Source organism: Centrocercus urophasianus, unplaced genomic scaffold (assembly GCF_019232065.1).
Source record: "Centrocercus urophasianus isolate 14NV4802_14NV808 unplaced genomic scaffold, USGS_Curo_1.0 seq_25, whole genome shotgun sequence".
NCBI lineage: Eukaryota > Metazoa > Chordata > Aves > Galliformes > Phasianidae > Centrocercus > Centrocercus urophasianus.
Genome location: NW_024884811.1, coordinates 14,779,958 through 14,804,149, shown reverse-complemented (window position 1 = coordinate 14,804,149; position 24,192 = coordinate 14,779,958). Strand labels below are relative to the sequence as shown.

The 24,192-nt window shown below is 38.4% G+C and overlaps 2 protein-coding genes across 7 annotated transcripts in view; one reads left to right on the top strand and one right to left on the bottom strand.

Moving 5' to 3' along the window:
- OSMR (oncostatin M receptor) overlaps positions 1-11,871 on the top strand; it is a 32,948-nt gene extending 21,077 nt beyond the window's left edge. For 5 of the 6 annotated variants that reach the window (XM_042825549.1, XM_042825552.1, XM_042825548.1 and 2 more), the window contains 10 exons: positions 634-793; positions 1,250-1,326; positions 1,716-1,932; positions 3,635-3,835; positions 4,542-4,643; positions 5,074-5,253; positions 6,556-6,720; positions 8,166-8,244; positions 8,525-8,597; positions 9,927-11,871. In XM_042825549.1, the coding sequence (XP_042681483.1) occupies positions 634-793; positions 1,250-1,326; positions 1,716-1,932; positions 3,635-3,835; positions 4,542-4,643; positions 5,074-5,253; positions 6,556-6,720; positions 8,166-8,244; positions 8,525-8,597; positions 9,927-10,379 (1,707 nt within the window). In that variant the 3' untranslated portion in view covers positions 10,380-11,871. The remainder of the gene's footprint in view (positions 1-633; positions 794-1,249; positions 1,327-1,715; positions 1,933-3,634; positions 3,836-4,541; positions 4,644-5,073; positions 5,254-6,555; positions 6,721-8,165; positions 8,245-8,524; positions 8,598-9,926) is intronic. The other variant, XM_042825553.1, reaches the window with a different exon arrangement.
- A 2,181-nt stretch (positions 11,872-14,052) lies between these two features.
- Positions 14,053-24,192, bottom strand: part of RICTOR (RPTOR independent companion of MTOR complex 2) — an 83,796-nt gene continuing 73,656 nt past the window's right edge. Inside the window, exons 32-38 of the mRNA XM_042825547.1 lie at positions 22,372-22,549; positions 21,496-21,580; positions 19,908-20,141; positions 19,342-19,494; positions 18,528-18,651; positions 16,980-17,118; positions 14,053-16,805 (exon numbers count right to left, since the gene is read on the bottom strand). Of these exons, the coding sequence (XP_042681481.1) occupies positions 16,731-16,805; positions 16,980-17,118; positions 18,528-18,651; positions 19,342-19,494; positions 19,908-20,141; positions 21,496-21,580; positions 22,372-22,549 (988 nt within the window). The 3' untranslated portion in view covers positions 14,053-16,730. The remainder of the gene's footprint in view (positions 16,806-16,979; positions 17,119-18,527; positions 18,652-19,341; positions 19,495-19,907; positions 20,142-21,495; positions 21,581-22,371; positions 22,550-24,192) is intronic.

Genomic DNA, 24,192 nt, shown 5'->3' with positions numbered 1-24,192 from the left:
GCATATTTACTGTGGTTTCTTTGTAGTCCTTTTCTTATGAGGGCAGCTTGACTTCAACATATTAAAAGGCATTAAGAAGATCAGAAGCAACCTGTGTTCTGTCTTTACTATTGCCTAAGAGCTGTCAGATTAAATCATTGCTGCAGTTGGCCTTTACAGGAGCATGCGCACTTTTGCAAGAACTCATTTGATCTTTTAAGATTGAGTGTGGAAAAAAAAATGAAAATTGAAAGAAAAGGCAGCTATACATGCTGTGCATATGTCTAGAACAGCACATTGCTTACATTAGCTGAGTAAGAGACCTGGTAATGGTGAGGATAAGGTCTCAGTAAACTCTGTCTGCCTTTATGTGAAGAGTTGTCATTTGACTCACTGCAGGAGTTTCCTACTCAGATGGTTGCACTGAACAAGGTTGTACAGCTCTTTCTGCATCTCCCATTAGCACTCGTGACTATCTCTTTTTTCCTTTTTTTTCTTTTCTTTTTTTTATTGACTGCTGTTCAATTATTGTCTTTTCCAAAACAAGCTTTACTGGCCACTGTATGTAGTAGAGGCAAAATCAGTTTTTCAAACAAAAGCTTCTTGTTGCTCATGAAAACTAAGCTCAGACTGTTCTGTTTTTCTGTTTTGCAGTACAATAGTTCAGACACACAACTATACCGTAACCGCATCACCCTTGGTGGACTGCAGCCCTACACCAGTTACACAGCTAGAGTACGTTGTGGTGCAGCTCAGCATTTCTGGAGATGGAGCGAGTGGAGCAAAGCCCACACTTTCAGAACAAAGGAAAAAGGTGTGCCTGGTCTATAGAAAAAGGAGTCTTCACCTGATCCCTCTTCTTGCTACTTGCTACTAATGCCACTAGAGGAGAGTCCTTGTTGCAGTCATGAAAGCGGAATCATATTAAGCAAACTTTAGGAAGGTGGCCTCTTAAATCATCCTTCATAGCAGCCTCTGGAATTTCATCTACTGCAGGCAGTGGAAAATCCAGGTGACCAGGAGGATGAAAGTGTTCTTTGAGGGCTAGAAAAGCAATGCAAAGGTGGGAATAAACAACTGGGAACTGAAAGCAAAGAAAGGATTTTTAGAGAAGTGAGCTATACTAGTATTCAGAAGTAAAAGCTGAATACAGCAAGTTAAAGGATGTTTTGCCAAGGCGTAGGAGTGATTGGGAAGGAGAAGTGTGGAGGGTTGTATGTCTTCAAATGGAGGCAAATAAAGCATCTTTGTTTTGCTGTATTTCCTCCAGCTCCATCAGGGAAACTGGATGTCTGGAGAAAAATTACACCAGCTCTGTGGGGGCGGAACGTGACCTTGTTCTGGAAGGTGAGACATTGGCACAGAAATGGAAATAAAACTATTTGAAAATGGGTTTGAAACTTCTCTCATTAACTTTAACAAGCCTCTGTGCACTTTATGGCAAGAGCCTAAGAAAAATATTTTATGTTACATGTTTCAGGAAGTTTCTAGCTATATGATCTTGGTATTTCAGACATGCATACTTCTGTTTCGCCAAGTATTATAATAAGGTAAATCCTATTACTGGTATTTCTGCGTTTCCATTTGAAACAGTATGCTTATGAGTGCAATGAGTGTTTATATTGTTACAGAAATAATGTATGTGAGTTATTATTTAAAGTTGTTTTTCTAGTGTTTTTCTTCAGGAAAATTTTCTAAGTAATTGATGTTTACCTACATTTCTTTTTTGTTCCTAGCAAGAAGCAGATTTTCAAGCGAATGGGGAAATTATTTCATATGAAGTAACCTGGGAAAAACTAGTAGGCCGATTTAAGTCTGAACACATTTCTCTTTCATCAGATTGTAATAGTACAAGGATTTTCATCGATAATCATCCCTACAGAATCAGTATCACAGCAAAGAACAATGTTGGTTTTTCACATCCTTCGGTGTTGATCATCCCTGGAGCTACAGGTAACAGTAGGAGTATTTCCAGCTAAAACTGGCTTTTCATTACCAGAGTTTTATATCCACTTATATTAAGGGAGGCTGTCTTTATGGATGAAGGAGTGGAGCAGTGCTGGCACTTCTTTAAGGCTGCATTTTTGAGAGCACCATAGCTCTCCATCCACCTGAAATCAAGCAGAGAAGGCAGGAGACTAGCATGGCTGAGAGGGTACCTCCTGATCAAGCTAAAGGATAAAAAGTGAAAGCAGGGATGTGTGGCCTGGGAAGAGAACAGGGATGTCATCCAGATGTGCAGAGGAGAGATCAGTAAGGTCAAAGCAAAGAGGAAACATGGCAAGGTAAATAATAAAAAAAAGATTCTATACATATATTGGTCAGGAAAGAAGAGTGTACCCCCTCTGATAAATGAGAAGAGACAAGTGCCTTCAACACATGTAGAGAAGACTGAAGTACTGGGTGAGTTGTTTGCATCTGTCTTCACTGGCAGCCAGACTTCCCAGTTCTTCTTTCACATCCCTGAACCTCTAGGCAGGTGTAATGGGAGAAAAATCTCTCCTGCTGTAAGAGCAGAGCAAGTTAGAGGTGGCCTCATGAGGCTGACATGAGCCAGCAGTAAGCACACAGCCTACAGGGTTAACTGTATGCTGGGCTACATCAAAAAATTCCAGCAGGGTGAGGGAGGTGATCATCTCCCTGCACTCTGTCCTGATGACCCACCTGCAGTACTATGTCCAGCCCTGGGGACCCCAGCACAAGAAAGACATGGAGTTATTGGAGCAGGTGCAGAGGGTGGCCATGCAGGTGATCATAGGGCTGTAGCACCATTCTTACAACGAAAGGTTGAGGAAGTTGTTCAGCCTGAGGAAAAGAAGGCTACCTAGTGACCTAATGGCAACCTTCCAGTACTTAAAGGGAGCTCGTGAGCAGGAGGGAGGCTCCTTTTGCATAGCTTTAAACTAAAAGAAGGGAGATACAACTTAGACATTAGGATGGCATTCTTTACACAGAGAGTAAAGTATGAAAGAATTCTTTTTCTGGATTTATGGTAATAACTTCTTATGTTTCCTGAGGTGACCCATCCCTGGAAGTGCTCAAGATGGGTTGGAAGGGATCCTGGGGGGCAGCCTGAGCTCGTGTTGGGCAAGAGGCTGGATAAATATTGCCCCTGGCTAGTCTTTAAGGTTCATTCAAATCCAACCATTCTGTGAGTCCATGATTCTATGACTTATAATCTTGAGGGAATAAATTAACCTGACCTGAAAACGGAAATCATGGCTATCTGGAAATTATCACTGTATTTCAGCCTACAGGGCAGTACTCTATGCATATTGACACAAGGGCCTCGATCTGTCCCTCCTAAGACAAAGTCTGTTTTCCACAGTCTTCGCAAAGCGTGCTTAGCCTTAGTCTAGGCATCAGACCTGCAGCATGTGCTGTGACAGCCCAGCCCTCTGTGAGTGAAACTTGTGCATGCCATTAGCCTCTTGTGGCTTTCTGTTCTTGACTGCAGATTCTCGCTGTTGAATTCTTTTTCTGGATTTATGGTGACAACTTCTTATGTTTCCTGAGCAGTTGGCTTTCAGCATAGGAGAGGGCTCAGATGTCTGATCATGGAAGAGCATAACTGTTTATTATGGTTGACCCTTGTTTATTCAGATCTTACGCAGGATAATAACAGAAACTGCTTTTTTTTTTTTTTCATTCCTAGACACTGAAAAGAGGCTCAATAAGTCAGAGCTTAAAGAAGAACAGGTTAATGGCACAGACGGCGGCATTTTGATTTCCTGGAAGCCCAGAGATAAATCTGACAGTTACATTATTGATTGGTGTAACTTTCCAATCCTGCAGTCTTGTGATTTACAATGGAAGAGATTTGGACCAAACACTTCCAGTGCTCTGATCAAATCAGGTGAAAGCAGAATGTGTTTTTTTTCTGATGTCCAAACTCTTTTATGCTGTGGGCATTAAAGGAATTCAGAAAGCATATCCTGTAGAATACTGAAGTTTGTGCAGTGCACATACAATTATGTAAAAGCATTTGGCATAATGGTTTGCCCAGCAGCTAAAATAGACACCATAACTACGTTAGCACCACTGAGCCATGGAAATTAGAGCAGTATTTTAGCAAAACATCTTCTGAGTGTCTTTAAGTGACATCTTGAAGGAGTGTAGTGACTGTTATCTGTAAGTACAGAGTTGCAAAATGGAGCTCTGCCTCGTCTGTAGCACCGGTTAGAAGTTTACACTGACATTATAACATCTACTGCACGATGAGAAGCTTAGTACTCTCTGTGTTCCCCAGAGAATGTGCAGATTTTATCCTGGTAGTGACCATTAGATCCAAATCCTTCCCGGCCTTTTGAAAGTCACTGTGACCTACTACTGAAATGGATAAAGGCATTTAGCCTTCCCAGACTCTCTCAACTGAGAGTTCAACTTTTGAAATGAAATGACCAAAGTTTGGCTGAGCACATCTTAGTATTCAATAAATAAATTGCACGTCAATCATTAGAAGAAAAACAAAAAGCAACCCACACAGCAATAGCAAGACCAAAAAAAAAAAAAAAGTCACATCATGGGAACCTATTTTTGTAATCAGTTCTACTATTTTCTAGCTGCTTTTGTTCCTGGGGTGAGATACAATTTCTGCGTCTATGCGTCTGCTGCTAATAGAGTCTCCTTACTGGAGAAGAAGACTGGTTATCTCAAGGAGCTTCGTAAGTTGGGAATGCATTTCAAGTTTATGTATTTGCTGAATTCATCTACCACCAACTGAGGAATTCCTCGGCCCTGCTTCTGTAGCTAGATTAAAATGCACTTGCTGTGTTGTTTCAATATAATCTGTGAAATAGATGATTTACAAGTTGTAAAACAATGTATATTCCCTTTACAGAGGATATGAGACCAGTGCTGTGACCAGGTCAAGCCCATGCTGATCAGACTATGATTAGCAGTGCATGTGTGCTTTGTGTGCTATGTAGACTCACACTATGAAGGTATCAGATTTTTTTGAGTGCTTTGGCTTTGTTCAGTCTTTAGATTAAATTGAGATACAAATATACATGGGAATTCAGAACTTTTCCAAGCGAGAAGATTAATGTGATTGAAGGATAATGCCAAGTCCAATAGAAATTTTCTTTTTTCCAGCTCCTCGATTTGACCCTGATGTGAAAAAAGTTGAACTGAGTTATCGTGAAGTAACACTGTACTGGGATCCTTATCCCACGGATGAGATACTGCCTGGTTTCTTAAGAGGTTACCATGTTTATGTGTCACCTGTGCAAGAGGATTGCAATTTGAAAGGATCCAAAAAACATGTTCTTGCAGGTATCAGAGCCCCGGGGTTTTGGAAGTTCTGTCATTAATATAGGTGAGAGGGAGGCCTTGTGGCCTACACTGCAGCCTCTTGAAAAGGTCATATTGGGCCAGCAAATCTGGCATCTGCTTCTTTTGATTCCTTCCTAATATTTGAGGTGTTATTGGGCAGAATTAGGGTCCTGACATTATAAGGATTTATAGCTCCTTGTCCTTTTTCTGTAGGTCCCTTCGGCATTAGTGTGAACTACAGAAAGGATTCTTTCAGTACTGTAGGAGGAGTCATTCCTGCTTCTTGCAATCTGAGTTCCAGATGAATTTCCAAAACATCTGTTTGTGATCTACTTGGATGAGAGTCATAGGAAGCATGGTAGTTTTACTAGGTATTTTAGAAACAGATGGAATAGCACTTATTTCCTTCAGAATTGGAACACTGTGGAAATTCCCCATTTGAATTCCTTTATAATGAAAGTATTTGTTGCTTTGCTCTCCAGTGGAGTTCTTAAGGCAGTTCTTAAGCTGTGGGGTGGCACAAAGCCATGTTTAACTTTTCATTTCTGGTTTTAATGATTCGTGTCCGAAACTGCTCCGATGATTCGTACATTAAAATTTTCATGTGTTTCCAAGTTGTTCAAGGTTATTTTTTTTCCTTATCTCTTCTTCCAGGTGAGTCATGTTTTCTCTCAGATCTCTCTCCCTATTAGGTTATCACCAGGATGAAAAACATAGGCTGAACTGAAGGAAAATTATTAGATGTTTCAGTCATCTTAAATTAATCAACGCTTAAATTAAGCACTGAAGAGCCACAGTTCTGCAAGTAATCCCGGTTAAACTTAGAGTGGTTAAAAAATGCTACTTTCCAGTTGCATGAGCTAGCAGATAGGAGGTGTGACTGGGAACATGAGAAACAAGCTAACCCTTCTCTCCCTGGGGTCTGGGAGTTGCACAATAGACAGAGTATAATTTTGGGATAGAGATGTCTTGCTTCCAATTAACTTGAAAGAATTTGATCTAAGCTTAAAAGCAACAGAACTCTGAAGAAAATGGCGAAACACCAAATCAAATTCTAGTCAGAGGAAATGGAAGTATAGGGATTTCTTGTATTTCTTGACAGCAAGTCATCAGAAGGCCTACTGCAAGACAGACTATGCTGTCAGAGTCCAGCTAGAAGGGATGTGAGCACAGCACAGTGGCAGTGAGTCAGGATGCATCATTTTTCTCAGAAGAAAGTGTGCAGATTACAAAGAAGGGGAACTGCAAATGTTCTGTTATTTCAGTGGTTTAGCTACATTGATTTGTAACGTTTCATTCTAGGTGGTTCAGTTGTATGTAAGTTCACAATTGAAAACCCAGAGGAAAAAACATACACAGTGAAACACCTGACGTCAAACACGAAATACAAGCTAGCCATTAAAGCGTATACGGGTGGAGGAGAAACTCCCATTATTAACTTCAGATACATAGATACACCACATGACTGTGAGTACTGGGAATGAGAAATGTTTCTGCCCACAGAAGGGTGGGAGGGTGCTAGAATAATCTTCCTTTCTCAAGGGAAAACACTTAATTCTGAAAACGAAATATGTATACCAATATGATATTTTTTAAGTGGCTGTGTTTTTATTTTAGAATGAAAAGAATTCCACAGGCATAGCATATCCTTCTGGGAAGTATAATAATTCATGCAGATTTGCAGGCCTAGGGAGTCCAGTTTGGTAGATCACTGAAGAATTTTATTTGGATTTAATTCATATTATAATACAGGAGAAACTAAATACCAGTATGCAAAAAGAGAACTTCTGTATGGACTTTTGAATTTCTAATTATGATTCCTTTACTTACTAGTCCTTAAACCCATTGTCAAGCTGTCTCTTTCCTAAGTCAGTAACAGAGGGTTCTTTGAACACTGCAGTTCACTAATGGGGTAGATTTGATCTCCAAAGCAGAACATGAAATCACCTGCCTCTAGTTCTGTTCCTTGAAAATACAATTCATCAATCTCAGTTGAGAGATTTGTGATCCAAGTTGGGAATGTCTCGTTTTGAAACATTTGCCTGGGATAAGGGTGAAGGGGGAGGAAAGGGTGAAGTGTTCGTTATGCAAGGACACTTCATGCTTTATACTAACTAAATAAAGGGCCCAAATGCTCATGGTACCCAATGAGAGGCAGTTCTGCATCCTGCACCTTTGTTCTATCTTCCATGCTCCTGCTTTAGGCACAGACATTTGTACTGACATAATTATCCTAGGAAAGCTAAGAAGGAGAATGTAATGTGACTATTTATTTCCTGCTGTGGTTTGTAGTAGAGACACAAATCTGGCTGGCACAGGGCAAGAGGGCAGCAGCTAGGGGAAGTTTTCAGAGGACACTTGTTCTTTGTCAGGGCCTACGTGTAGCAGTCTGAATTATTTGTGAGAAATAGTCTAAGGCTATGTACTATACCCAGAAGTGAAAATACCGAGATCCTTAATCTGCATAAAACCTAGGAGAGCAAGAACACTGGCAGTGTCTGTCCTGATACGGTCTTACCATATTGAAGGTACAGAGTTTATGTCGGCTTTGTCTCACTGAAAAAATATGTTGCCTCTGGGGATCTGTAAGGAAATCTGAAACCAGTAGTTGCTAAGTAAGATTCCTACACTTTTAGCTTTTGGAAATGTATGCTTACAGTTAAGAAGTTAATGTGAGGGCAAAACAAAGGAACCTAGCAATATTTCAGTTTTGGTAATCGATATCCAAAAACATACAGCTATATCCCAGAACTTAGAGCCAAAATATCTTACAATCACAGGCAATTTCACTGCTGAGTTACTGGCTCATATCGTGCATGGACTTGGTTGTGTTTCTGTTGCAGATTCTGAGGCTATATTAAACAAATGAGAAGTTGTAAACAAAATAATTTTGAAGTATTTTTCTTTTACAGCAGACATGCTGTACCTTCTAGTCCTGCTTGTGGTAGTTCCTTCACTAATAGTGGCTGTGTGCCTCTGGAAGATGAAGTGGTAAGCTATAATGCATTTTCTTCTTGCAGCCAGAGAATGCAAGTAGTGTAACTCACAAACCACAGCTGCTTTTTGTTGCTTCCAGCCTGTTACAAAGCCTTGTTCATTTTTTCTTTGACTGTCCATCTGTGTAGATGCTGTAAGTATTTGGCTTGCAGCATTTCTGAGACACTCATCATTTCCAGCTGTTTCTCTACACATCTAGTGTTGCTTCGGTTGGCAGAATATGCTTTGATGAGAGAACAAAGAAACATCACTTGTTTTGCTTTCTTGTTTCCAGGGTGAAGGATTGCTGTTGTCCTGTGATACCTAGTCCTAACAAGAGCAAAGTGCTATCATTCAAAGAGTTTAAAGTAAGATCACTTGAAATCTAGTACTTTTTATTTTTCCCTTCTTGATTAGTAAATATTTTCTAGTGTTAGCTACATTTAACATGAGTGACACTCGCATGCAGAAATGAATGCAAATTAATATCCCCGTTTCATGGAAAACTTAGTGATAGCTAGATACAGCTAAAAGTGAAAGTAAAATTATACACCAAGTGGAATTTTTTGGAGTGCTTCTTCCAGCATTACTTTTCAAAAAGCAGTGCTATCTGAACATAACAGAAAATACTGTGGGATGGTGCACTTTGAAGCAGCCTACTGCTGTATCCACCCATCCCTTGGCTGCATGCATCCCTTATGCTGTCATGCGTAGGAAAGAGTGTGATCTACGTAATGATTCCTGGGAGGATGCATGGGACTCTGCCAGGTCTGGTGGTGGGGAAAGAATCGGTTAAAGGCCCTAAGCTTCCCCTGTGTGTCCTATAAAGCAGCATAAGCTGCTGCCTTAGTGCCATTTGCAAAGGAGCCACATCAAGAGCAGTTGTCAGCAGAGCAAGGGAGCTGATTGCCCCCCTCTGCTCTGCTTTGTTGATGCCAGTCCTGGGGATCCCAGCACAAGAAAGACATGGAGCTGATGGAGGAGGTCCAGAGAAAGGCCACGGAAATGATCGTAGGGCTGGAGCACCTCCCCTCTGAAGATAGACTGAGGGAGCTGGGATTGCTCAGGCTGGAGGAGGCTCATGGGAGACCTCATCGTGGACTTCAGTGCTTTAAGAGAGCTTATAAGAAAGGTGGAGGCTCACTTTCTATGCAGTATGATAGGATAGAGCAAGGAGGACTGGTTTTAAACTAAATGAAGGGAGACTGATTAAAAGTTTGGAGGAGATTCATTATTCAGAGGGTAGTAAAGGACTGGCATGTGTTGCTCAGAAAAGCTGTGGATGGAGGCACTCAAGGCCAAGTTGGATGGGGTCCTGGGAAGACTGTTCTAGTGGGTGCTAACCCCTGCCCCTAGCTGGGCTTTAAGGTTCCCTCCAACCCAAGTGAACATGTAAAGGATTGAGTGGATATGGCCCTTACTGCCATATCCACTGTCCCTTAAAATACCTCCAGCAATGGGGACTCCACCACTTCCCTGGACGGCCTGTTCCAATGCTGTGTCCTTTTGTATCAGAGATACTCTGTGAATTTCACATAAAATCCAGCTTTCATCAAACATTTTGTATTTTTCATTAATTTCTGTTCATTTAATCCAAACTCAAAAAATTGATAATTTTACAAGCATTTAAATTAATCACTCTTTACTTTTGAATTCTTCCACTGAGCACTTTTTTGTGTTTGATGCTTCTCCTGTAGATTGGTACTGAGAAAGTACTAAAGCTAAGTGACTGCATTCCTGACACCCTAGCACTGGATAATAAGGCTGAGGCCAGAAAATTACCTCCACGGAGCCTGATGTCTTCAACGCCAACAGAAGATAAGATTGATGATCAGAATCCTTCCTCAGTTTATCATAACAAAAATGAAGAGAGAAACTTTCCATCCACACCTACACCTCATACTTACACTTGGTTTGAAAATTTTGCTTATTCTTCTCAAATTGCAGTTGAAACCAATCCCTATGAAACACCAGAGACACTAGAAACCAGCAAGGGAGAAGTGTCAGCAGTGCTGTACCAGCCACAGTACTACCTCAATATTCTGAATGCTTCTACCTCATCACCTGGAGAAGCAGCTGGCAGGAAGAGCAATCTGAGATACATATCACAAACAGATGTGCACTGCATTGGAAGGAGGCTCTTTGACTGAGTCTGTCGATTGGTTGTGTTTTAAAATGCAAACACGAATTTCTGAAGGCACAGCAACTTCTCTTTCTGATACAGGCTTTCACAAGCCCAGATGTCCCCCTCCTGTTATCCCTGCAAAGCTGTACGTTGGTGACTAGTTCAAGGCTTTTGTAGTGAAATGCTGCATGCTATCTTTTGATCAGAAGTTACTGGCTTTAGAATTTGCAGGCCAATGTTTTGCAGCCTGTAACATGCAGTGGGAACCATCTTCCCATCAGGGCAGCTCTTTGTGGAGGAGTTAGCAACACTCTCGTAGTGCCATTTTTGGCATTACTCCTTGCAAACTCCAGACAACTATGTAAGCAGACACGAGTCAGATGCAGTTAGTTATATTAATCCCCTTTGCATAGAAGATGTTCAGGCTATCAGCTAGATCTTCAGATACTGTTGTTTGCATGTCAAAAAAAATAATCTTCCTCCAGCTAGCAATGAAGGAAGGGCCTGCTGGCTGTCATTTTGAAACTCACAAAGACATTGATTTTGTACTAGCACATTTTAGCTTGCAGCATTTGTAGATACATGAATTGAGCACTATGACTTTGTGATAACTGAGTATTTGAACAGCATACTGAGGTGAACTTGGTCATCTTTGATTTTCAAAAATGTTTGTAAGGAAGCACAAAGATTGTATCCTTCATTTTAAAAAAAGGCTTATTTAAAGAAAACTTGAAAGGCTGACTAAAATCAAGAGTAGGTATCCAAGGAATTCTCATATAGGACTCACTGAAAAAGTCGAGATTGTCCCACAAACCACGTATTAATCACGTATTAATATTTGATATGGTGCAGGTTCATTATGGCAGAGGGGGGGGCTCTGATGAGGTGTTATTTCATACTTCTGAGCTGCTGTTGCTGGGGCTTGGCTGCAGCAGCTGAGCACAAAGTGGCAGGGATACCATGGGTGGAGGTCATGCAGCTGGTGCTGCCCTCCTGACGGTGGGTGAGGTACTTGGGCCGCTCCGGAGCTCCCATCTCAGCTCCAGCAAAGGTGGTTCACATGGTCTTTCCAATGAAAGCATTCTGTCATTTGGAAGCGAGAGAACAGCTTACCAGCAGGTACAGGCCTGCCTGGCAGCCTGAGAGGTTAGTTCTTCTGCCTGTCTGCGGGCCGATAGTTTCACAAAACGCAGGAACAGACTGTTCCAAGGAGAACAAGGTTTTTGTGTAGGTGGAAGGGTATAGCGAGGGCACTAGAAAAGTACTTCTCACACGGGGATAGAGAGGCATGTAAATGCCTCTTTTTTTTTTTCCCCTTCCCTCTAAGACATCTGTCTTGTATTAATAATGGCTGAATGAGTTCAAAACGGAAAGATTTATTTCTTGTTCATAATTCAGCTTTCACATCTGCTGTTGAAATGATAACACTTGAATTGTACAAACATCACATAGTGGAAAGTGACTAATTCTCAGTATCAGTACTATAAACTTTTAAAATAAAAACGGTGTATAAAATACTAAGGAGTCCCCTTCTGTTTTTACAGGACATCTTACAAAGTACTAATGTAAAATATACTTTGACAAAAAATGTTTATTTGGAAAGCTTCAGCTTGTTCTAGTTAATTAGTAACGTACAAATATAAATAAAATTCTAATCCATTTCTAGCATTGAGAGGTACATATGAGACCAGAACAACTATGAGAAGTTTAAGTACATTTTATTAACAATGCATCCCTTTGATAAGATTATGCTTCAGGAGGCTTTTAATGCCCATAGACATGAACTGTACACACTATACAAAAAAAAAAAAAAAAAAAAAAAAAAAAAAAAAAAAAAAAAAAAAAAGAAAAAAGAAAAAGAAAAAACCACAAAAATCAAGGTGGGCAACACCATTTTGGGACAAGCCTCTGTTTAAATTATACACAGCTCAATGCAATATTCTTACGGAAAATATATAAATACTTTTTCTTTCTATGTTACAGGTATACAATATAAATCAGATTTCAATGTCTGTTCAGTGACCTACAAACACTAGAACCTCCAAATATGTAGCAGCGTATTACTAAATAAAGACAACATGGGGCAGGGAGAGTAAGTGTAGAGATTTTCCTTGATCCCTTCCCTCCTCAGAATGATTAATTTACATCATCTCCTCTAATGCAGTTTTAGGGATGCTGACAGCCCAGTACTGGAACAATGTTTTAATTAAGCCTATAAAATGTCTACCTTTACTCCCTAAGATATTGCATCTTGTGATGAAACAACCTACTCTGTGGCAAAATGGCATGTTACACTTTTATGGCATAAATTACATTTCTCAAATTAAATACTGTGTTTTACAAAGCAATTTAAACAAAATGTGCAATTTCTGCATGCTGTGGCATTACTATCTGTCTACGTCACAAAAATAGCCCTAAGAAAATCCACATTCTTTACTGAACATACAAAAGCCAATGAAAATAACTGTCCAGCAAACCAGAACCAAATTAAGCCAAACGAGACGAACCACAACAGGGAGACGGGAGCTTTGACCAAGATAGAAACAGTGTTTCTACCATGTTCCCAAAGGACTGGTGCTGTCCTCACCTTGTATACCTTTAATAAGAACATGATAACAAAGTGTAACAGAAAGAATGTTCAGCACTGGCTTCCAGCTGCCTCCACACAGAACCCCCAGTAACAGCACTTCTGCACAGCAGGAGGCCAGCAGATCCAAAGCATGGCAAGAATTTCACCGTGATTCCTCAGCTTGAGCTCATGCTCACAAGTTAATGTAACCTTCCTGAAGGCCAAATCGCCAGCCATCAAGACAAGCGCACAGATTAGGAAGCAGCAACTACTCTTTGATTTCTCACTGGGATTCAATTGCCTATTGTTTTTGAAATGTTTCTCACATAGCTATCTTCACTGCGAAGCAGTGAGAGCGCCATACGTTTCTTCGGCTTCTCAGTGCAGATTACAACTCTCATTCAAGACACAACATGCATTTCAAAATGACAAGAAAATGTCCAGTACTGTTGCTACTACCTTTTAAGATGTTTCTAAGGGCAGTTCACCTCAGTGTGCCAACCTCTGCACCCTGAACTACAGGCTATTTTTTCTTGTGGGGAAAAACTTGGGGCCTATATGTCAGGTCAAATAAGAGCTGCCAGATAAGGAAAAGCATCTGTCACCAGCACAACACGCCAAGGGTCCAGCATACAAGCTTAGAGTACCTCAAAGCCTGACTATCTACAGCTCCAAGAGACAACCACACAGCTGGAAGCATTCAGCATCCCTGAATTTCAGGCATCAAAAGCTTCCTCCTCCTCCCTGTGCAGTGCAGAGCAGCAGGAAATAACTCAGAGCCCTGGAATTACATCTCTGCCCTTTGAAAAGGGCTCTCCCTTTTCACTGGCTACCAAAGATGACCAAGAAAGTGAGTCAGATAATTCAGAAGGCTACATTGCCATGGTTTCATAGTCAGGCTCTCCCTCCCACGAAGGCTTCCACCTCAGACCTGTTCTGAGTATTTCCCATGTGAGCACACTTCAGCAGTCACGAGTTTCCTTTGCCACAGCAAACTGAATCTGTGTCAATGAGCGCTGCTTTACCATTTGTTTGACTGTATTCCACCCATGAGTGGGTCTGTCAGCTTCCCTTCCTACCCCTTCTAGGAAAAACAGAAGGTTTTTTTATTATGTTATATACACACACCTTTTTTTTTTTTTTTTTTTTTTAATTTACCACAGCTTTCTTTTGAAGTTTCATCATGATGCAAACAAAGCCCCAAAATAAGAACTTTAAAAGGGATATTTAAAACAAACAAACAAACAAAAAAAGCAACTGCTAGAATTAGAAATTCACAGTTTATAACTAGGTATCAGTATCCCTTCATTTGCCAATTAAAACGAAACACTAGTATGAGCTTAATGTAAATTAATTCTAGAAATGTATGTTATGTACAGACTTTACAACCTTTATGCTTACTTGTTGAAATCTACTGACACACACACTTTTAGAAAAAATCATTTTAACTAAATTTGCAGCAATAATACAGACATCAAGTTTCTGTAGTCTTGGATCCCCATTACAAGCAAGTATATTAGGAAATTTAAGATTCTAAATCTTTCAAAAGTATCCTGACATTGCTTTGCTTACCTTTTTCTATAATCAGAGGCCTTTCTATTGCGCTTTCTACTTTAAGTGCTATGTATTAAGCTGGTAACAAATGAACACGTGTGTTTTATTTAAATACAGGTGATAAAACTTGTTTATTTTGCTTTAACTGAAAAAAAAAAAAAAAAAATACATGGAGTTGTTTGATGTAACCCCATCTAGTTGCTAAAACAAATCTCTTGTACTCTAGCCTAACTGAGGTAGTGTTTGAAACTACTGTGTAAGATACACCAGCCCCATTTTTGGGAAAATTACATTACTTCCTTTGGAGTTTACACCACTATTTGGTCTACTGTGGTTGGCATTTTGGTTTTACAGAAGATTTCTTACAACCAGAGAAGTCCATCACTGGTGTGGTATGTTTTCAGAATATTTCAAAACATTTCTTGACACTGATACATTATTTCTGTCACTGACTACCAAATATTTGAATCTGGAGATTTGCCCCTTCTTTCAGTGGGAACTCACGAGAAGAATCTTAGGAACTAGACTTGGCTATGAGCAGCAACTTACAGATCTGCTTTATGAGATCCTGATGGTACACAGTGCATATAAGAACTCAGTGAAGTGATATCTGCAAAGCAGTGCTTATGCAGCAAGATGAAGTCTTCAATAAAAGCAAGTAAATTTTAAAATGTCATTAGGATTCATGTTCTACTGCTCACGAGACAACTTACTGAAACCCCCAGTAGCATAGCTAGTAAGAATATGGTTATGAGTATCACTTATCTTATAAATTTCACTTATCTTCACTTAAGTATTAATCTGATAATTATAAAAATGGTAAAAGTGAATGGATAAAAATACGTTCTACTTAGTACAGTCCAGCTGAATTATTCACCTATATCAAAATCAAAGGGTAACCCCTTCTATTACAGTCATTCTAACAAAGGTGGCCATGCTACTGTATATATACACATTTGCATATATTTATATTACCCTTGTATGAAGGCTTCTGACTTTTTAGATGCATTATAAAAGTGATGGGACTCCTACATTTTTCTTCTCCATTAGGATTGCACTTTTTACTTTAGAAACTTCACCAGTTTGATAGAGGCATGTGTTTTCCTCATTAACAGTCACTGTATCATATAACTTTCACAAGTCTCAAATACCAATATAAAATTTTAAGTTCTGTTGCTTCAAAGTTTGGTACTTAAGGCTTTTCACTACAATTATTAGCACTGTCTGATGCTTGACTGCTCATCCACTGAAAACTCAATCAAACCTTCGTTTTTATAAAAGGCTGTTCTCATGGAATTTGGAAAACTGCTCATATGCCTTCTCACAAAAGCAGCAATGATTAAATGTCTTCAAGTCTAGTTCATACAATATTCATTTATCTGATACAAATCATGCCTATTAAAGGTTTTTAGTTAAGAATAAGACCAACATTCACACACTATGAGCATGAGCATAGAAACTGCAAACGCATGCGTATCATTCAGGGAAAACAATTTGACTTCAGCATTTTAACTTTAAATGATTTGCTATTTTTAAATCAAACTGTAGTGAAAATCCTTAAATGGTTCAGATAAGATACATGTATGTAAATGTAATGAAAATGGAGAGATTGCTAATAAAATGACTTACAACTACAGTAACATTAAAATAACTTAAAGGAACCTCAGATTCAGAGGCTTTTCTTTCTGTCTGAAGTTACAAACCCCCCAAGTAGTGTTATAAACAGTACAAAAATCAACAGAAAAGATCTAACATTTATCCCCTGCTGTCCACAATCACAGCACAGCTCCCCATTGCTGGCAACGGAATGCACCCTCATCCAACTCCTGGGGTTTTATAATAGAAAGAAGAAGGAAAAAAAAAAAAAAAAGCAAGGCATAATTCTGCTTCTCCAGAACAGAATTAGAAGTCAATCATAGGTGTCTCTGTGTGTTGTTCTTTTTTTTTTTTTTTTTTTTAAATTTAAGGTAAAAAATGAAATGAAAACTTGTGGAGGTGTTCAGTGCTCGGCTCTTGCATATACTGATAATTACTATTATTAGAACTACATAATGTTTAATAAATCCCCAAGGGACTCCATAGACTAGGGCAGTAATTGGTTGAGGAAGAAAAGGTTTTTCAGTTCGTTCTTCAGGTACCAGTAGCTTCTGGAACAGTCTAAAAGATGATGCTCCAAACTTTATTATCCGCTCAATTGGAGGATGTCCGAGAATTCCAGGAAGCCTGTATACAATTAACTTTGTGAGACAGAGGTCAGGATTCAGCTGATACATCAGTTACTGGCTGCTTTGTTGGTGTTGCTAAAATAGCCTCTGCCTCTTCATGCATCTGGAAGAAGAAGTCAGGTGAAGTATTAATGTCATTACAGATTTTACAAGAATTGCAAAAGACATTGCAAAATTGTTTTTAATAAAAATACCTGGAAGCATTTATTATTCAGTGTAATGAAACCTACACCCCACACATTTTGGTTCCTTCCAACCATCTGAACCTTCCTCTTACCTGTAAGAACTGCACATCTTGAAACAACTCCTGAATGAACCTTCTGGATGGGAGTCGAAATGTACAATGTGCTAACAAGTAGGACACCTCAGAATACAGGCATATGTCATCAAATGCTTGAGGATACTTCTCCTTAATTCTGATTAACAGCAAGAAACAAACAAACAAACACAGTTTTTTACAAATACTGAGAGAAGGTTTCCATAATGTTCTTTAAAACTGTACAATTAAATCTTGAGTTTCATAATTAATGAACAAGAACTATTCAGTAATAGGTATTACAAATTCTGGATCTGATGGACAAAGACAAATCAGATCAGACAGCATCATGTCTTATAGAATTGGAAGAAACTTGCATTAAAAAGATGAAATAGAATATTCTATACATCTTTCAGAATTGATATATAAGATTACCAAGTCTCTACAACAGATACTGAAAAAGAACTGCAGAGGCATTCACAAGTATTGCTGTAAAAAAGTAAATACAGAAAATATAATGTGTATCTTATAAATAGGAAGACCACTACCGAATTTTCTTTTAGCAGCTGCATGCCTGTTTTCAACATCAGCAGTCCAGAAGCCTAGTTTCTATCACAGTGTTTAGTCTCTGTATTTATATTCTATATTTTTACCACGACTTTTGAATATGAATTAACACCAGTAATTGCACTCTTCCTTCAAGCAAATTTGTGTTTCTCAATTAGTTATTTTTGCCATTTTGACTACATAACTCAGATTGTAAAAAATAAACACAGCAACTATCTTTTTTTTTTTTTTTTTAAAGATTAAAGACAAAATGAGTATACAGTGAAACATCATTCTCTCTGTACTCAGCACTGATGAGGCTGTGTTCAGTTCTGGGCTCCTCACTACGGGACAGACATCAAGGCCTGGACTGTGTCCAGAGGAAGGGAAATGAAGCTGATGATTGGTCTGGAGCACAAATCTTTTGAGAAGTGGCTGAGGAAATTGGGATTGTTATAGTATGGAGAACAGGAGGCTCGGAGGAGGTTGCAGCAAGATGAGAATTATCCTGCTCTCCCAGGTAATTGCTGACAGGATGAGATACATCAGGGCAGGCTCAGTTTGTACACTAGGAAAAAAATCTTCTCTGTAAAGAGTGGTAATACACTGGAAGAGACTGCTGAGGGAAGTGGTGGAGCCACTATTCAAGAAGCATGTAGACATGGTACTTGGGGACATAGTTCAGTGTGCACAGCAGTGATGGACTGGTGGCTGGACTGGATGATCATAGAGGCCTTTTCCAACCATAATGATTCTGTAATTCTATACTGTTGGATTAGTGATTTGAAGAAGAATGCGAAGAGAAAGACAAAAACAGAGCAAAAAATACTAGAAGGTAAATTCTTTGCTTAGCCTTTACACAATGTTCAGCTATCTCCAGTCCACCATAACAGTTTTTGCTTGATGCTATTTTAAGAAGATGCTATCTTAAGAAATAAGATCAAATTTCACCAGACATAAACAATATAAACAGAATATAAACAACTGAATGTCGATAAAACATCTGAAGTGTATTTAACTTACGTCAGGAGTCCAGTTTCATGGCCCTTAGTTCCCACTGAACTACTCAAATTGATTACTAAACGTAAGACCTCTTTCCGGAGAAGTATTCTGCACACTGGCGTATCATCTGGGATTGATTTTACTCCTGAAAAAAAACAAACGAATCAATTAGCAAGTAAGCACTTTGATTGTGCTAATTTTACATCACGTAAGCCTGTTCTGAAATTCCGTACACGTACATGCACACACACATACAAACACTTCCATATATATTTTCAATGCTCTTGAATACTCGTTAAAACTTAAATACATTTTTTCAGGAAGCTCTTTTTAAAGGTATACTAGCATTTCAAAAATACGGAGAGACAACTGGAAAAACTGGAAACTAAACACAGACTCAACTGCAGCACTGCATCTATTATTAAAGCATGCTGCTGGGTGAGATAGTACTAAGAAGCTACATTAATTCAAAATAGAAAGTGAATAAAAAACTGAAATGTCTCTCTTCAAAGAAAATCTGTACTTCCTTTAAAGATCTTTTACTTTTTTTCTACAGCATTATGTTAAAAAGAACAAAAAAGTCAACCTGATCACAATGTAAGATACAGAGATGTTTAACTGCAAAATTCCATACAATCAAAGCAGAATTTTCACGTACATTTTCCTATCTGACATCATAATGTACAATGCAGCTACCTTGTTGATAAAGTCATCCAAAAGTGGTTTATTTTAAATAACAGACATAATTTCATTCCAGTACGAAAAAAAAAATTCCACAGTACTTAAAATACTGTAAGAGCTATAGCTTCTAATAATACTAAGCTTTCAAACTCACCTAGTACAAGCTCTGTACTCTTGGTGCTGCTGGCTGAACCGTGGGATACTGCATCACTACAGCCTGAAATTCCAGAAAATTTGGAGGAATGCACATCTAAGTGATTGTGTATGGTTTGCCCACACCAGTCAGTATATGGAATGTCTGAGAAATCTGACAGAAACAAAATGTTGCATCTTTGTTACTCATGTTTTTCCTCACCTGATTCTTTTCAATGTTCAATATACAATCCCCCAACACACTTAGTATGGTAACTGCCAGCATAAAAAAATAAGTTGGAAATTGGGTGCTGAATTTTGGACAAATTACGTTCAAAATGTTTTAAAATCTTTTACATGTTCAAAAAGCTTTTAGAGATATCTAAAAAGCATGCAAACAACTTGTCAGACTAAGGTCCCTAGAAATTGAGAAGACCAATGTCCACAGAAATACCATTAACTGCATAAGAAGTTTATTAGTAAGAATTAATTTCAATAAGAAAAAAACTAAAGACCCATGACTTAAAAATGAATAAAATCCAGCATTCTCATTCAGTTTTATCACACATCCCCATAAGGAATACAGACCTGTACGATTATATGAAGAGTTTACTTTGTTATTAGGCTGATAACCCAAAATTTGAATGCAGACACAATAAAGGCAGTTCTCATCTGTGTGCTCCTGTAATCCAGTATCCTCTGTATTTTCTAAAAACTGAGAGGCATCTGAACGGCTGGTATTCATTATTTCTGTGAGACTGATCTGCTGTCGGAGCATCTGAAAAGGACTTTTGACAGAGTCACTAGTGCCTGATGGAAGACCTGTAGATAAGCAAGTAAAAACCAGTACAACAAGACCATCAGTTAATACAACACAATTTTAATTAAATTTCTTATTCTAAAGCTAGGGGAGGAGGTAATAATTTTTTAGTTTTTATTTTATTATTTTAAACTCCTAAAATCTGTTAAAATTCTAGAAATAAACATCAAGCTTCAGCCGCACCTTACCAAACATAACACAGTATTGCAAAGGACTGAATTAAATCTCTAAACATACACAAGGCATGCAGTTAATTCCAAAAAGTACATCGATAGAGAAAACTAACAACCTAACACCAATATGTTACAAATTTTCATAACATCCAACAAGATTAATACAATATATCCAAAGTATACGCTGTATATTCACAAATGAAAATAGAAACCATTTTAAGAACCTTGCTCGACATAAAGAAACTAAACTTACTGAAGGAAAAGGACAAAGTCTTTAAAGCTATTCGTTGGATAGAATATATCAACAAGTAAGTTATAAACCAAGTATACTGCAACTTAGCAAACCACTGCAACATTCCTTCAGGAAAATCAGAGTTATACATTACATTACAATCATGAAAGACAAGGAGTAAGTAGGATGTGTTTATCTGTCTCCTCAAGTGCCTGTAATAAGGTTCCAGTAATTGAGATACAAGACAACAGCTATACTACACTACTCTGGAACCAGTATCTATGTTTTGAACTGTCCTACTGAAACTAAACAAAACAAACAAAAAAAACCAACACCACATATTGATGCCTACAGACTTGCAATTGCTCTTGAAAGTGCTTTTCAGAACAAGTCAGGCATTTGTAAAGCACTGGCAATTCTTTTGTACCATGTCCCATCACCTCCAATGATCAACTGTTACAGAAACATCACAGAAAGATACAATTTACTTCTGAAATAAACACCTACTGCATTTATTAGCTCCTATAAACTCGTATGTTAAGAGTAAAATTTCCACATAGCATTTATATATATATAAATATTGTTTTTATATATATATAAACATTAGCTTAAATATATATATATTTTATACACACACACATATATGTAAGCTTGAATAGTTTTCTTTTTTAAATGCACTCTCACAACCCATCAACAGCTAGCATTAGTTCATCACATTACAATGAACTGGTGGATGTAGTTCATGCTGAAATTACACTACCTTTTTTTGTTGTGGATCAAAAAAAAAAAAAAAAGAATTAATCATCTACTATCCTAAAATCCAGAACATAGCTGTCAAAGCTCAACAACTAATAATAACCTTTTCTGTAAACAGACAAAAAACCAAACAATTAAACCCAACCAACATAAATAAAAACAAAAACAGGAAGTTATAAAAGAGAAAAAACATACCTCCTGCCTCAGGTGCAAAAACTCTTGCTCCATGGTCATCAAATGGAGGTGTAGTTTTCTTCTGGAAATATGGAGTCTCTTTTACCTGGAACATTCCAGAAACAATCAAATTTTGCACAGTTGAACAATTTTATACCCAAAGAAGAACAGATTTTGTGAAGATAACTACAACAGAAAGACCTAATAAGAGTACTAAAGTCAAGCCAATGAAAGCAAGAAAACAGATTCTGAATAAACACAAAGGCTTATAAAGAATCACTAAGTGGAAAATACATAGTGATGGCCTGTGAGATGTAGAGATGAACGAGAAGAAGTGAAGCAGCACAGATATACCATAAAGATCATGAAGAAAAGAAAAACAAAGCAATCACACAAAGGAGAACAGAAAAGTAGTACAGGATATCATGCCTTTGCTTTAGTTATTTCTGGTAAAGGAACGAGGTCTTAAATGCAAAGACTAAGTAAATTAAAGGTAAGAAAGCCACAGATTAATGTTTGACGTAGATCATATCCTCTTTGATAATTACATAACTGATTATTAAACTATGTGAGTTATCAGTATGTTACACTGCAATGTGTTTTAACTAAACAGATAGAAGGCAACTGGCAAGACACAGAGACAACCACAGAATCAAAGGAGTTGGAAAGGACCTTTACATATCAAGTCCAATCCCCCACCAAAGCAGTTTCCCTACAGCAGGTTGCAGGCACAGATATCCAAGTCAGTCTTGAATATTTCCATAATACATTCCTTGGATGTGCAACATACTGTTTGCCTCCTTTCTGTAGATCTACTGTGCTCTGATGCAAATGTAACAATTCACTACCTTTCATTAAGAAATGCAAATGAACCCATTTATAGCATCACATACATACCTGAAATATTTCATTGATATCCACTGGGAGAGCAAGGCCAATGTAATCATCAGAGCTTCCATACGTAGCATTAGAAACCATGGAACGAACAGAGGAAGAACGCTGAAGTGTGTTTTGGTTAATAGGACTTAATAAATCTTCCTTATCTAACGAAGCATAACTTAAAGCTTTCATGAATCTGTAACAATAAACAAATTGCAGTCTTAGTAAATCTGTCATCCTTGCACATTACAAATAAGAAGGGCTGCAGTCACAAAGACTACCCTAATTTTTCCTTTGTAGAATCCAGAGCTTGTTTCTCCTGTAACTACATATTTGTTTCTGTTCTGCATACTGTCACCGTGCCTTCCTTTGCAGTTCATAGGGAAAAATTTGTGATCTCTTTCGAAGCCCTAGGACATGGACTTGAAAAATAGTTGGATAAAGCTTCCGCTTAATTGGCTGCCAACGCTATAAAAGCACAAGTTTTATTCAACTTAAGTCTGAAAATATACAGCCCAGACACAAATCAGTGCAGATTTCAGCTTTTAAACTGCTAGAAGTCTCATATTTGAGTACATATTTGAGTATTCTGTACACAAAATGTACAGACACAATGATTATTCACAAATTCAAATCTCAGGCAGATTACTGCAAATGCAAAGCCTGGACCTGCTAGGAACCAGAGATGGAACACTTTCTATACTCCAAGGACATCTTCGTGTGGAAGAAGAATTTGCTCAACTGATGAATACAAAGAACAAATGTGAAGCTACACAGTGAGCAGTGCTGACTGTGACGAGCAATCTGAGGAAGAGAGAAATAGGTTGGAAAAATGAGATGGGAGATGAGAGGTTGGAGAACATGCCCTAGTGCTGCTATTAGTCTTGAAGATGAAAATCTCATTTGGCCACCTGTCATTTTATTTATAAAATTCTATTTTATTTCATTTAATTGAAATTATAAACCTATAAATGCTTTCTTCAAATCAAGCAAAAGCAGACTGCCTACACAATGGAATAAAACCTCCTATTCCACAGTAACTGCACAAGAGCTTATCTACTACGACAAGACTGCTTCATTCTTTCATCACTGTTCTTCCTCAAAACGAAATAAAAGGAAAAAAAAAAATCCACACCTAGAAAGTCGTATTTAGGTTTACGTAAAAAAAAACAGAAAAGGTTAAGAAGATACAAGTACTAAAAAAACTGCCAATTACTATGCAGAGCCGTAAAAAGGATCACATTGCTGCCATGGTTTTGGCTTGTGTAGAGTTAAGTGCTTTGGACATTTGATGAAAACATCAATGTTTCAGTTGCTGCTGAGCAGAGCCAAGGACAGCTTCTCACCCTGCCCTGCCAGCAAGGGGCTGGGGCAATGCAGGGTGCTGGAACGGAACAGAACCAGAATAGCTGACTAAACAAGGCAAACAGATGTTCCATACCATACAATGTCATGCTGAGCAATAAAAGCTGAAGGAAAGAAAAAGGAAAAAAGGCTGAGGGAATGTTTGGAGTGATAGCATTCATATTTGTGACAGCTGCTGCACGCGTGGAGCCCTGCTGTCCCGGCAGTGGCTGAACACCCACCTGCTGATGGGAAGGGGTCAATAAATTCCTCATTGTGCTTTGCTTACACTAGGGCTTCTGCTTTATCTGTGCACTGTCTTTAACTTATCCCTGAACTTCTTGCACTTTTACTTGATTCTCTTCCCATTCCAGTCAGTGAGCATCCATGAGGTGCTGATTTGCCTGATGGTGTAACATCGTAACGGTATCACAGCATAATCAGAAAAACTGTGTTTGTTCACCAGAATCAATGCCTTATTTAACACACATACGT